The 14,934-nt window shown below is 34.4% G+C and overlaps 1 protein-coding gene across 9 annotated transcripts in view; it reads right to left on the reverse strand.

The window, feature by feature from the left end:
• The window catches only part of LOC149409807 (uncharacterized), a 174,999-nt gene that overhangs the window by 23,283 nt on the left and 136,782 nt on the right, over positions 1–14,934 (reverse strand). For 8 of the 9 annotated variants that reach the window (XM_089649297.1, XM_089649298.1, XM_089649293.1 and 5 more), the window contains 5 exons: positions 7,020–7,258; positions 6,199–6,315; positions 3,560–3,636; positions 2,700–2,801; positions 722–885 (listed from right to left, as the gene is read on the reverse strand). In XM_089649297.1, coding sequence (XP_089505423.1) covers positions 722–885; positions 2,700–2,801; positions 3,560–3,636; positions 6,199–6,315; positions 7,020–7,258 — 699 coding nt within the window. The remainder of the gene's footprint in view (positions 1–721; positions 886–2,699; positions 2,802–3,559; positions 3,637–6,198; positions 6,316–7,019; positions 7,259–14,934) is intronic. The other variant, XM_089649300.1, reaches the window with a different exon arrangement.

Raw genomic sequence — 14,934 nt, forward strand, 5'->3', positions numbered from 1 at the left:
AAAATGAGATAGCTTGATTTTTGAGTCCGTGTCAGGCTGGGAGAAAAACATCTCTCACAATTGCACTAAGTGTTAACACTCAGGCTGTTGGGAACAGCTCATATGATCTTGTAGAAATGGTTGTGAAAAGAACAAAAAACAACACGCTTTATATTCAAATCTAGAAGTTAACCACAGAAGAATTACAAGAATCTAGACCTCTATGAATCGAAAGGTTCCGATAGCAATTTGAGAAAATTTTTGAAATTTGATAATTTTTTATTAATTATATTTATATGAAATGACAGAATAGTGAAGTGGCAACACTATTTATAAAACATGTTTATCTAATAAAACACGAGTTTTTTTTGGTCAATAATTTTGGTTCAGTGATATTTAAGGTGAGCCATTTTTAAACGTTTTGATGTTTGATTTCATAATTTAAATATTTAAAAAAATACATGTTTAATTATAATCATAAAAATTGAAAGCATATTTCATCACCTTTTAAAAACAGTTTTTAGTTTTCGGATACGTTAAGAAATATTCCATTAATTTGGATTTAACTGAGAAGCGGAATTGGGAGTATCTTTAAGAAATAGTATATAGGTCAATATGCCAGAGGTTTTAATAAGAAATTGAGTAGCAACAAATCTGATCTTTCCAACAATATTTTCTTCAATTACAAGATATTTGATTTATATAGACTAGAGAGATGGATATCCCTGTGTCTGAGTCGTACCCCTGAGCTTGCAGAGCAGATGCCAAAGGGGTGGCGGCAGCTTGCGCACACCTCTGCGGCCGACGCTTGTAGAACTCCACCTCATCAACGGTCCACACAGCTCCTTTCACGTTCTCCACGCGCATGAAGCACTTGTGCAGCGACAGGTTGTGTCGCACGGCGTTCTAGTGGTTTGTGGACATTTAGTGGTAACTCAACAACAGACAGGACTTTGGCAGTCGGTTATACAATTCAAGCGAGCAAATTACCAGCTCTGCAGTCAAATATACAATTATCAAATTGTTACATTTCTTGTTGGAAAAATCCTTTCATACTCCATAATTATCAACGGCTATAAATTATTCATTCATCAAAATTTCCTACTGCACACCATAAAAAAACACCATGGAAACTTAATACTTACTTCAATGGTACATTTTCTGATTAACCTAATACCAATAAATTACCAACCTAAAATCTTTGGTAAATATGTGCAAAAATTACATTTGTCAGGAGAACAATTTTAAACTTTCCACTGGCCTTGTAAATCAATGGTTATAGTCAGAAATGCTAGTTTGTTTGTTTTGGCGGACATTGTATCAACACGTTGTAACAACACTTTATAACAACACGTTGTATCAAAACGTAACCGAACGATTTAGTAAGAAATGTAGATTTACAATGACTTTTTTTTCAATATATATTTTTTAATTTATATATTTTTTCCATCATCTGTCGCCACTGGGTTAGCCTAATGGGTCACGTGATACACATTCCATCTAGTTCCTGCAGCACTATAGAAGAGACATTAGAGTAACAAAATGACGAGACTGAGCGCTTATCACGTGATGTATTGCGATGTCTGGCAGTGTGATCAGTGGCAACGCATGATAGAGATATTTATTTTTGTTTTTTGAAAAAAAAATCATCGGAAAGCAAGATGACGTAATATTCCCGAAGCATATTATGTTATTATATTATAATTAAATTGTAGCAAAAGAACTTGTGTCAAATGTGAGGACAATTAACAAAACAGTTTTAACAGAATTACTATTATTGCACTCATGTCATGAATGATAATTTATTGTTACAATAAATTATTGTCCCAAGACCACGTTGTTTAATAAAGTTGTTGATATTTTAATATAGTGCCTTATTTTGGCCATGGATCAACAAATTCGAATTGAAAAGTGACCAAAGAAATATTCAACGATGAAGTATTTATTATATATGAGTACGTTTCAGAAAATCGGAGAAACTCAAAGAAAATTTGCTGAACAAATCAACAGCGTAGAACAAATACTATTTATTTGTAGGATTAATATATTATGACGAACATCATACCAATAAAAAAATCTGCAGGTTTAGCAAAAATATAATAATACAAAAGTTGATACGAGATAAAAGCCCATTTGCATATAATATGTCAAAGAGAGAAATATTTAATAAATCGACCCAGTATCTCCACAAAGGAACTGCTGAGTCATCTTAAAGGAGCATCATATTCGGCGGTCAATGTGTTTGTTTGTAGATTTGCTTACGTAAAGTATATGAAAAATATTAATTGATGAATTAAGAAAAGATTCGATATGAGTTTGAACACAACTAAATAATAACATGTTTAAAATAAAAAGTTTTTTTAAAAATGCCCCACGTTGGGCGCCAAATAAAAAAAAAATCTTTCGAAAACATGATATTTGTTTAATCAGTTTAGCTGCTTGGATAAACTTGCTAAACATAGCAATACCTACACCCTTTTCGCTATGTAAAAGAGTAACTAACAATATCATAAACTCAAATTTGTTAAAAGAAAAATTATAAGAACCAATAAAAATAGTTTTCTAATTTGTTGGCACCGCTGAAAATGCTGAAAAACACCGAAATCACAATAGAAAACATCTGCTTTGGGATTATTTATATATTCGTAATAATGTATTATTTTCGTATCCTATTCAATCGGATATATATTTTTCAAAAAATGTCAAAAAATTTGACTTACCTTCCACGTCGCAGCGTTTCTTCTGAAGTAGCAGAAGGTGTTTTGGAACCAGTTGTAGATCTCGTTCAAGGTCAGTTGTTTATCAGGAGACTCGATTATGGACTGTGAACGTAAATAACCATTAGTTTTCTATACATTAAGACATGTTTTTGGGATATTTCCTGGGACTGATTTTAGAATCTAATCTTAAATATATTAAAAAAAGAAACCCGTGTTTCAATTCCAGCCTAATTTTCTTGACAACCAGCCACTGCCACCGACCTGTGGTTATAGTTGTAGAGAGCCCTTGGTGTCACATCGAAAGTAAGATAGTTTGGTGGGGGTGGCTGAGCGTGGGTGGGAATGGGTGACGAAAATATACTTTGTTATGGGAAGGCCACGAATGCTTCAGATTATTTCAGAATGGGCCTGCCGACTGTGTCGGTGAGTGTGGAAGGTTCCAGAAAGTTTATGAAGGTTCTAAAATGCTCTAGAAGGTTCTGGAAGAAGCAAGTTCAAGAAGGTTTCAAACTAGGTGGCAGAGTTTGTCTGTGAGTCTAGAAGGTTCCGGAAATTTCGAGAAAGCTCTTGAAAGTTCTAGAAGGAGCCTCAAAAACGCGTGGCGGGGTACAGATAGTTTCTAATATTTTTGAAACTGGGAAAGACACAAATATTAGTTATTGTCATTAGAACGAAATCCAGATATAAAGACTTATGTAAAGATTTGATACCTATAAAATAAAATACTGATTTTTAAATTGGACAGACTTTTGAAAACTAGGAATGATGCAAATGTGAGTGATTTAACAATTACGAAAATTGTATCCAGGTGTAAAGGCTTTGATCTCTTAGGCACAGATGTAGGTACATTAATGAATTACCTGTCGTATGAGGGATGCGTAGGTAAATGGAGGTCTGACATCAGCGTTCTTGTAAAACTCACGATTTCTCTGGATTTCTGTTGAAATATAAGACGTGTTAGAAAAAATTACAACAAGATTGAAATACACATACATTATGGTAGACACATAACAGATAATAACACATTATCCAATAAATTGCTCATTTTTGCGATAGAACACGATTGGCTTCGTGTTTCTTAATTTTCAAAAAGAACCAAGGAGTTGTTTACTGCTCTTTTCTGCAGGCTGTTAATTTATTACTGCAAACACGCAAGAAAGTCACAACTACTTCCCAGTGCTACTGTAAATGTTGTTGTTGAAGTAATTTGAAAGATCATCTATATTTTGAATGGTGTTTCATCGGGTGGTGTAAGATTCTACCACCCCGGAACGAGATGAAAATAAACAAACCTTTAAATAAGTATATGTATGAGTTAATAATCCATTTAAAAGCATTGTATGGTGGGTTTCGAACACAACATCTCTGAACAAAGAGCCAAGGAACCAATATCTTTTGCTGTTGACCAATCAATCATCACATTGAAATAATAATTATATCATCAATGTTTTCTAAAAACATCACCAACCAACAAAAATAAGCAGAAATAAAAATAAATTGTTTCCAATTTCATCAAAATTGCCTTTCGATACTTTTTTTGTTTTCTAGACATTTCTTCAGCAGAATATTAATTTACAATACAAAACAAAAGCCTCCACCCAATGTTTACAAATACTTCTACCAATTTACCTGGGTTTTTGGAAAGTAGAATGATAAATGCAAAGTATAAGGAACTGAAACGAAAGTATATCTAGAAGATATTCATTTTGCAAACCCAAGTGGCAGAAGTAGAAATTCCACTCTTTACCTTGCTGCACATCCAGGCCGGCTCTCTCGAGCATATAGGGAAGACCTGGAGAACAAGCAACCATTTAGCACACGGTTAGTAGGGCAATCAAGCATGCATTCACAAATACAGGGTCAATGCAATCCTTTCGATTATTTGAGTCAGACTGATAAGCAACGTTAGCAATCAAGCTAGCGTTGTTACATGGTCAGTAGAAATAACAAGCTAACAGGAATCCTCCAGATCAGTCTTTGAGCGTTGTCATCGAGTCAGTGGAAATAACAGGCCCACAGAATACTTATGTAATAAGGTGTTAGGTCAATCACTATTAGCGTAATCGAGCGTCGTCGATAGAATAACAAGCCAACAGGAATCCGTCAGGTCAGTCTTAGAGCGTCGCGATCAGGTCGGTGGAAATAAAAAAACAGACTCGCAGGATGTATGTAATTATGTGTTAGTTAGTAGGTCAATTAAGCGAGCGCGAGAGTTCAGTGGGAATAACAAGTTAACATAAATCCTCCAGGTCAGTCTTTGAGCATTCTCAATAAAGTCGGTGGAAATAACAATCTCACAGGATGCTTATAATTATGTGTTAGTTAGCAGGTCAATCAAGCGAGCATCGTCACAGGGTTAATGGAAATAAAAAGTTCACAGGAATACGTAAGGTCAAATAAGCACTGTTGAAGTATCTGAATTAGCACACGGTTATTGAGCAATCAAGCAAGCGTCGTTACAATACACGGTCAGTGGAAATAACAAACTCACAGGATTCTTTCAGTTATATAGCTCTTTTTCAGTACTTTTGGTCATAAGTTTACAGGAATCTTCAAGGACAATCAAGCTTTGTAACAGAGTTAGTGAAAATAACAAACTCACTCCTTGCAATTGTTGTAGTGTTACGGAGATCAGTCATATCAAAGACAACCAGTAGGTTAGTGGGTCATGTGGCTGCCATTACAAGGTTAGGAGAAATCCTTTCAAAAGTTTAGGTCAGATTAAGGAAAAGCATGATTTCTTAAGTGAGAAATATTGCACACCATAATTTTCTTTTCATTTTTCGAGATAGAATATTGTTCACTTACAGTACGCACGAAAAACACATAATAATTTAGGGCAATGAAAAACATAGTACACTATAAATAGCGAGAATTAAATGAAAGATGGGTAATAAATGGAAAATAATGGACAAGTAAAAATAATAGTAAAAACAACAAAGAATGAAGAGGAGAGAGACGAAAAAAATTACCACACAGTGGAACGAGGTTCGTATATAACGAATAAAGAAGAACCAGGAGAAAAATGAAAAAAAAGGGTAAAACAGGACTGAAAATAGGCAGAAAAAAGTGATCGAACTAAGAAATGAAAAAAGGATCACGAAATGGTAACTGAAGAAAGAAGAATGAGGAGAAAAATGTAATCGGAAAGAAGCGTGACTGAACTCAAAGAAGAATGGAAAAATAAGTTTAAAGCTATCAAATGAGAAATAAGAAAAGGTTCATGATGATATTATGATATAATAAAGGAGGATATCAGGAGAAAAGTTACAACAGAAAGAAGCAGGACTGAAAGACAACAAAGAAAGAAGTGGAAGTAAAAAGTAATAAGCAGTTTATGGTGATATTATGAAAGAATAAAAGAGGATATTAGGAAAAAAAATGACAACAGAAAGAAGCAGGACTGAAAAAACAAAGGATAAGGAGAATAGAAGAACTGAAGACAAATAAATTATTATTGATTTTTTGTTTATTAGAGAGAGGCTGACTGCGAACGTACTAAGTGAGTGGGGCTGACCTCCGGCAATGGAGACTCCGGTCTTGTCACTGACGCGCCTTCGGATGGGCCCCACGGGCGAGGGGGCCCGCGAAGAGCCGCTGCCGAGGACTATGGGCCCTGAAACAAACTCCTGGTTAGGGGACTACGCTATCCTTGGGTTCAAGCACGATCAAATTGATAACATAAGAACGTCGGATCGATAGACTTAACTTCAGACGGTTTTATATCGATATCCCGAGCACGGCTGCGTTGTCGATAGCCTAGCCAATATAGACAAGAAATTGAAATCGTTTTACGATGGTAACACTGACAATGTTGAATTGAAACTTAAATATGCATTGGCAGTTCGTATATACTTTTTAAAGTAGTTAATTAGATAATGAGGTATTTAGCCACAACTTGTTATATTTGAACAAATTTCTTTACTCCAAGCGCAAACCAATGTAACTTCATTGACCCGAACGGATTAAATTGGCGGCTAATATGACATCTTTCAATTCTAGGAGCTTCGTTAGTTCTCCCCCGTTTATTAATAAGCCAATAATTTTGCATAACAAGATTTGTATATTGACAGCTAACCGAAGCGAACAATGACACTTTAGAGAGGCCGCGCTAAAATTTTCCTATCGGCGTTGGCTGAGTTCTATCAATTGTTGACCGTGCTCGCAAATATCGTTAACTGACCATAGATGACGGATGTAGTCAGTACACGTGCTAGAAACCGTAGTGTGAAGAATGTCGATATAACGGTATCTACAATATTCTGCATTCAGTGTATGGATATTAGTAAAATAAAATAGTTAGTGAAAGTAGTTTCTTACCAGGCAGCTGCCCTTTGGGCGGTTCCGGCGCGATGGGCGGCAAGGGCGGTGGTGGTGCGGGGGCGGGCGGACCCTCGCGCTCGGGCCCGCCCTGCCTGGCCGCGTGCAGGTGCCGGGTCATGGCGCGCAGCCGGTCCCGCTCGCGTCTCAACTGTAGTTCCAGCTGCGCGACTACCTGCTGTTGCACGCGCGCTTGGGCGGCCGAACGGTCATCCAGCGCGTGGGCGGCGGATAGGTGCCTGGCGAATAAAGGGTTAAAAGTCAGATATTGAGGGTTAAATGCCAGATATTCAGGGTTAAATGTCAGATCTTGAGGGTTAAATGCCAGATATTCAGGGTTAAATGTCAGATCTTGAGGGTTCAATGCCAGATATTCAGGGTTAAATGTAAGATCTTGAGGGTTAAATGTCAGATCTTGAGGGTTAAATGTCAGATATTGAGGGTTAAATGTCAGATCTTGAGGGTTAAATGTCAGATCTTGAGGGTTAAATGTCAGATCTTGAGGGTTAAATGTCAGATATTGAGGGTTAACAAGAATCTTTTTTCAAATTGATAGACTTGCTTTAACAAGAAATCTGGATACCATTTCAACAGAGTCTACCTCGTCACCATATTTTTGCCACCAGGATGGTCAGAAAATGATTTACCGCCGAAGAGCGCACATTCAAATAAACAGACCCTGCGCATAAAAATAAAGTTCGTTGCAGTTAGGCAACGGTTTGCAGCACAGTATATTGTGAGACTTTTCATGCAGGATCTGAATGTTCGTTTTTAACCGAACCGATTAACCGCGGAGCGATGATATAAATGATTGAGTTAGCTATATTATAATACAGGGTTTTCCAATAAGAGGTGTTATTTTGATATTCAATCGTAAAAGACCAATGGTTTCGTTGCTTGTGTGGCACGTAACGCCGTCTTGTTGAAAGTAAACGTTGTCCAGATCAATACCATCCAATTCCGGCTATAAAAAATCATTAATCATCTCTTGATAGCGCAATCCATTCACCGTAACTGTGGCTTCAGCCTCATTTTCTAAAAAGTAAGGTCCAATGACTCCGCCGGACCATAAACCGCACCAAACAGTCACACGTTGGGGATAGAGAGGCTTTTCAACAATAACTCTTGGGTTTTCCGAGCCCCAAATGCAACAATTTTGCTTGTTGACGAAGCCACCGAGGTGGAAATGGACCTCATCACTCAAGATGATTTTTCGATGGAATTCTAATAATTAATAATAGTGAATTTAAATAATTTCAATGCGTTGTTGAAGCGTGTATCGTTAATGGCGTAGTTTCTACTTGTCAAATGTCAAAAAATGACAGCTTCAAAAGTAACATCTACCGAAATAGCGGGCTATTCAAAATAACACCTCTTATTGGAAAACCCTGTATAATAAAATGTTTAAAATGCCCAAACCATCTGAGCGTCCCTTTCTTAATCTTACTCGTTGGCTTACATCATCAGCCTTGCATTCTTTGCGGATCTTCACATTTCTCAAGAACAAGAACATACATGGTTTTACTACACACACGGCACAGGGATCTCATTTCTACGGCATTCAGTCTACTTTCATCCTTCTTCAGCCAGTTCCATGCCTCTATTCCATACATCAGGGTAGGTCCCAGCACTCTATTGTGGACTGCTAGCTACGCTTCTTTAAATTTATGTATAGTACAGTCATAGAATGTAAAGAAAGAAAAACACTAGAAAAACCTTCTAAATAGATTTAAATGGAAACCAATTTCGCCAATGACTTAGTACCTTACGGTTTTAGCCCATTTAACACGCGTTCTCTCTTATACTTGCTTGACATCGTATATCACCATCACATTTGAATTTCATAATGATAATGGAACACAGTTCTGCATAATGAAATTTAAGCAAAGAATGGTCCATAGATGTTTTGTATTTAGATGAGACAATACCTCGATGACGATACCTCCAACTGACCTCCAAGTCTTCTAACGCTCTATCACACAGGCAACGCTTATCGCGTTCTAATAGTGGAAAAAATTTCGACTAAGTAAGAATATAAGCGGTAATTATTTCGTGTAAACGGTATTGTTAATATATAAACATACATATACAGTACATTTAATCATATATATACAGGTATTTATTGTGTATTTCGTGATATTTGTGTTTTGTTTGCTTTGGCCCGCACAACGCATTCCACGTCTGACTTCAACCAGGAACATGAATCGTCAACATTTTTCATATAACTTCAACGTTATTGTAAAATATAAATAAATATATTATACGTATAATCATCGTATGAAAACAAATAGAAATAAATTCTCATTGAAATAAAAAAATTTAAAAAAACGTGCTAATACGTTTGACGCGCGTTCAAAGGCAAAGGACTGCGAAGTGATGAAAAATCATGTGTTTTTGGTTTGAAAATTTTATCACTTACAAATATGTTGAACGCTTTAACTAAGTCCCCACATTCTCAATTTCTACTGATTTGTAACATATTTGTCTTTAACACTTTTTTTTTAGTTCCCTAAAAAAAGTATGTTATTTTTAAAGATAATATCTGTACATTTGTTATGCAGCAATGGTAATTATACGAAATTCCTTATATAGAAAAAATTGCAAAGTAAGCTCCGAAAATTATTAAAAACACGTTTTGTTCTGTTATTTAATATGTTGTAGGTATGAAACAAATCACAGTGTATCTTTAAATGCAAACTTAAGCATTTGGCGAGAGATATTTGCTCTATTTCAAACGAGTCATGTTTTATAAAATATTTTCGCTTAAGGCGATACACTATGTAGTAATGCAAAATCACGTGATTTTGATTTGAAAATTTGGTCACCTAGAAATGTTTCAGATGCTTTAATTAAATATTGCGAGTAGAATACATCCTGGCCTTAAAAATAATCGAGTGTTTTTTAGATAAGTCTTTTTATAAGCCCAGAAAAAAATAATGTATAAGGCCTATGAAAACTGTTTAAAGTTCAAAATCCCCTACTTACGAACCCATTTTCGGTTATGGTTTTATTTTATAATACGGCAAATTAAGTTATTAATAAAATGTTCGAAAAACATTTAAATATTTGTTCCTGAACATCCACAAAATAAAATAAAAGGCACTTTTTGGCCATGTTTTTTTCTTGCATAAATCAAAAAATATGGATTGTGTTAAGCGGGAATTTAAGCCTTATCGCCATCTACGTAAGGTGTTTTATTGATAGCGGCTCGATTTAAAATATTACACGACGTAGTGCATCGCCTTAATTATTATCGATTTTTAATATAAGCCGCTCCCTCTAACATTAATTTAACATTAGAACAATGAAGTATAATACGACTTATAAAAACTGTTTAAAAGTGTAAAAGCTTCTATTTGTAGAAATTGCCTCGTAAACCAACGCTTTCCAACCCCTTTCATATCTTGAAAAGCGCGCTAAATCCCCGCCGCCATCTTTTATTTGTGTTGTTTTCCCGCCTTCAGTGTGTGTTTTCCCCGCCGCTATGGAATCCCCTTCCACAATACACAGCATTATCTACGCCTTGTATAGTGCCACCTAATCTATGGCTTACTTTACAAAGTTCGCTGAAAGCACCACGATATATTATAATATAATAATTACAATTCGAGATATTGCCGAACTAATAACAGCAAAACCTTTCAATTTAAATTGTAAAGGATTGAATCCATACACATACAAATAATTTAATGCAATATAAATCACTTTAAATGGAATCATTGAGACCATTTTCTTTAGGGATATAAAGAAGCGTGTTTTATTTAGTTATTATTGCTTTTTTTTTTAATTACATAGTATGTTTTTGATTGAACGCTGTTATTGTTTTTTTTTAATTATTATCCATTAAATTTCATAATTTTAACTCCCTCCAAACACGACGTCTAATTTTTGATCAAATCTTATTGTTTAAAATCCTAAATAATGGTCTGGACTCACCAGAACTTACCAATTTAATAAATCTTCATATTCCGTCTAGATCAACCCGACAATCTGATTTATTTTATCTACCCTCTTGTAGAACAAACATTCGATAAAATTCCCCAATTCCTCGTAAATGTGCACAATATAATACAAAATTTTACAGCATTAACATTTTTGGTAATAACCTAAAGAAATATCGATATGAAGTAATGCGTACGATCGATTATTAATATAAGAGTATGGAATGTATCGGGAGCATCTCCTATCCTCTTCCTATTTTCCTTTTCCTCTCCCCTTTCCTTTGACAACAAATTAATTTTAAAATATTAAAACTTTAACATAAGAAACTTCTGTGACTTGACTTCAGTTAACTTGTATATTTATATCTATCATTGTATATTATGTATGTAAAAGCTGTTTGTTTCTTACAAATAAATAAATAAATATTAATATGATTTTTAACAGGATACTAACCGGTTTCAGCTTGAAGTTCCCCTCAAACACTATTATAATACAGGCGCAGATCAGTAAAAAACACTTTTCTGAAATAATCTTTTCTAAATAGTGTAAAATAAGGCCGCTATCCGCGTCTGTCTGTTTGTGCGTTTAGTTCTTCTAAACTACGCAACGGATTTTGATAGGAGTTTCACTATAATTTAGAGAATTTCTTCCGAAAGGTTTACATATATAATACATGCTTATTATACTTAAGCAGACAAAAGTCGATCTTTTGTAATCAAGTCGTAAAAAAATATTTTTTCGGGCACTTATATTGCTAAAGCTGGCTAAACCTTATGAGATAAATCAAAATAATGTACTACGGAATTGTATATCTTAAAAAGGCCTATAGAAAAGTCCACGGAGGTATGTGTCTATCACCTAAGGATAACCCCCAGTGACGCCGGGTACACAGCTAGTTATATATAAAAATTCACCCTGATTTTGTTTATGCTCGCAAAACTCGAGTCGATCGACATCGGTGAAAATTTAAAAGTTTGTTGTTATTAGTGCCAGAATTGTTTAGAGATGTTTAAATGGTAGAAGAAATTGGGGATACCCGAGCAATACTGAGTGCAATATCTTTGCACCGTAATGAGATATGGAGTTGAATTAAATTTTTAACGGTATCATTGTGGTATACAGTAGTTAATGAAGGAAGAAGTTGGAGACGACCAAAAAAGACATTAGTGAAGCATTGCAGGGATTCGTCTGTGGCGGGCGGGCGAGGTACATTTAATTTTTATAAATATCTACAGTTTTATATCAAGACTGATGAAATTTTACACACTTGACATTCACAACAAGAGGAAAGTCACTGTCTACATTTGAGTTTAAAAAAAACTAAAGCCTGGACAACGCGGGGCACTGAATGAAACAATGTAACTTTGTTTCAACAACTATGTATTTTTTATAAACGCCGACGTTTTTTTTTAAATATATATAGTGGTTCAAACAAAATTACATTTTAACATTGAAGAAATAACTTATATTATTATTTAAATAGTTTATATGTTCAGTCGATTTTAAATATTGATCAATTTTTACACTTCAACAAAGTTAGGCGGTCAAAGTTTTCCAATGATCCGATTACTGCAATCCCTGGATTTGAATTTTTAAGTTCAATTTTCTTTACCTATTCTTTAAATTTTGGTTTTATTGAAAATCAAATGGGAAGGAGATCTACGATGTCAGGCTAGTGTAAGTGATACAGAGCGCTAGGGCATTGGGTCAAATGAAACATTTGTTTTAATTTGTATTTTGTATTTACATTTATTTTTAAAGAACTTCGACACATATTGGACAAAGAGAAAATAAAAACTGTCTATTTTGCCTTAGTCCAATCTCGACTTTCTTATAACATAGTATGCTGGGGATCATGTCTAAAGTCCAATGTTGAACCACTAAATATTACTCAAAAATTGATCCTTAAAGTGATGTACAAAAAAAATTTTTTTTTTTTTTTTTTTTTTTTTTTTTTTTTTTTTTTCGTAGGAAGCAATCACTTTGTGGTTAGACATATTATATTAAATCAAATAAAACACTTTGTTTATTAACCACGAAAAAAAATTCTGTTATCCATCCAACCTACTTTATAAGGAATGCAATGTTATGTGTATAAAACAGCTATATATCACTCAAATACTTTGTCGATTTTTTATCAATATTAAATTTGCTGAAAGAACACAACAAATGCGGACAACTAGAATTAGCTCTACATTGAACTTTGTGACGGTACATACTAAAACTTCTTTTGGTCAAAGAAATTATTTATATCGGGCACCACTTATGTTTAATATTCTTCCAAATCATATTAAGTCTACCAATTCCTTAGTAAAATTTTAAAAATTATTTAAGATTTTTGTATTGACAGACGATTGTCTTAATATTTTTTTATCCTTGTCCTTTCTTAAATAATAAGATTACAGATAAGTCCCATTTGCTAAAAACTGAATGTCACCCTATCTGTCTTTATTATCTACTTTGCTTCTTCTTTTGAATTATGATTAATGATTAGTTATGGTTCAAATATTGTTACAATATACTGTCAAATTACCCATCTGGTAACACATCTAATACTTATTTTTTCTTTAATTTTGAAATATTTTGTGTTTGTATGTAGAATTACTTTATGTTTGTGATTACTCTTATGTTTGCTTCACTCAAATGTAAATTGTTAACCTCGATACAGGCTTAGTTCTAGTGAGGTTGATTTTTATGTGAAAAAAAGTGTTTTATGTATAGAAAGATGCAATAAATAAATAAATAAAATTCAAATTTTAATAGAAATCACTTATGGTGTTTTCCATTGTTCTATGTTACCAACCTGATGAAATAAATTAAGGCACAACATCATAGTTTGCTAATATGTAGGAACTTTAGCATAACTTGGCAACGGAATAGTTTCCCAGGAGTTACGTTGTAAGTTAACTGTGATATTATGTACAATAAATATTAGAATGCCAGGGGGCGGTCCTTTGTGCGGATACGCCCTTAGAATTTAATGCGACCACGCCTATATAATAGAGTTTTCTAAACTGTTTTTACCCTGGGTATAGATTCTCCAGTACATTCATGGTCGACATTCTTATTCTTGATTCTCGACACGCCAAACGTCACAAGCAGAGATGTGCTTTATTTCAAATAAATCCATTTCAAATGGAAATGCAAAATGCAAAATGGGTATTTTCCATTTTGCATTTTAAATGCTTTTCTAAAAACCATTTTGCATTTTACATTTTAAATGCTTTTTTGCAAAATTCTTCCTACTATCTCCACTCATCTTTTTTTCATAATCCCCAAATATCAGTCGGTCCTCAACCTCACTATGAGAGATAATTTACATTTGTCAAGTTGCTCCCTGGTAGGAGCCCTGGCAATTGAGTGATACCATTACAAAAAATACTGAACATGGGGCCATGACGCTGTAATATTAAATGTTAGATAGCAGTTTCTATGTTTTTACGTTGGCAACATTAGTCCCGCGCAAATTTTTTGTGGTTTCATAATCTGTAGTCGTGGTGTTTTTGGATTTACCATCATGTAATATGTTTGTTCTACATTGATGTCCATTATTAAATGACAAAATTGTTTAAAAAATCTACAATTATTTTAATTGTTTGACCTGAGAAACCATTTTGCATTTTCAATGCATTTTGAAAATAGGTATTTTGCATTTGAAATGCTTTTCTAAAAACCATTTTGCATTTTGCATTTTCAAATGGAAAAGTTTTGACCCATTTCCATTTTGCATTTCAAATGGTTTTGGATACCCATTTTGCACATCTCTGGTCACAAGTCGTTCCACTAGAACAAAGAGTGGGTCGAACCACTCGTTGTTCGAGTGGAATGACTTCGTCGAGAATCGAGGTCCTGCTATGCGAATGTTCGTTTGATATCGGAACAGATCGATCTTTGGCTGTTTGTATTGTGTTGTTTGAACAATGATGGAGATTTAGCTAGTAAAGGATTGAACCCACGACGCCTGGAACTAAAC

This window comes from Hesperophylax consimilis, chromosome 29, assembly GCF_061612785.1.
Source record: "Hesperophylax consimilis isolate HC1 chromosome 29, BYU_Hcon_1.0, whole genome shotgun sequence".
Lineage (NCBI taxonomy): Eukaryota > Metazoa > Arthropoda > Insecta > Trichoptera > Limnephilidae > Hesperophylax > Hesperophylax consimilis.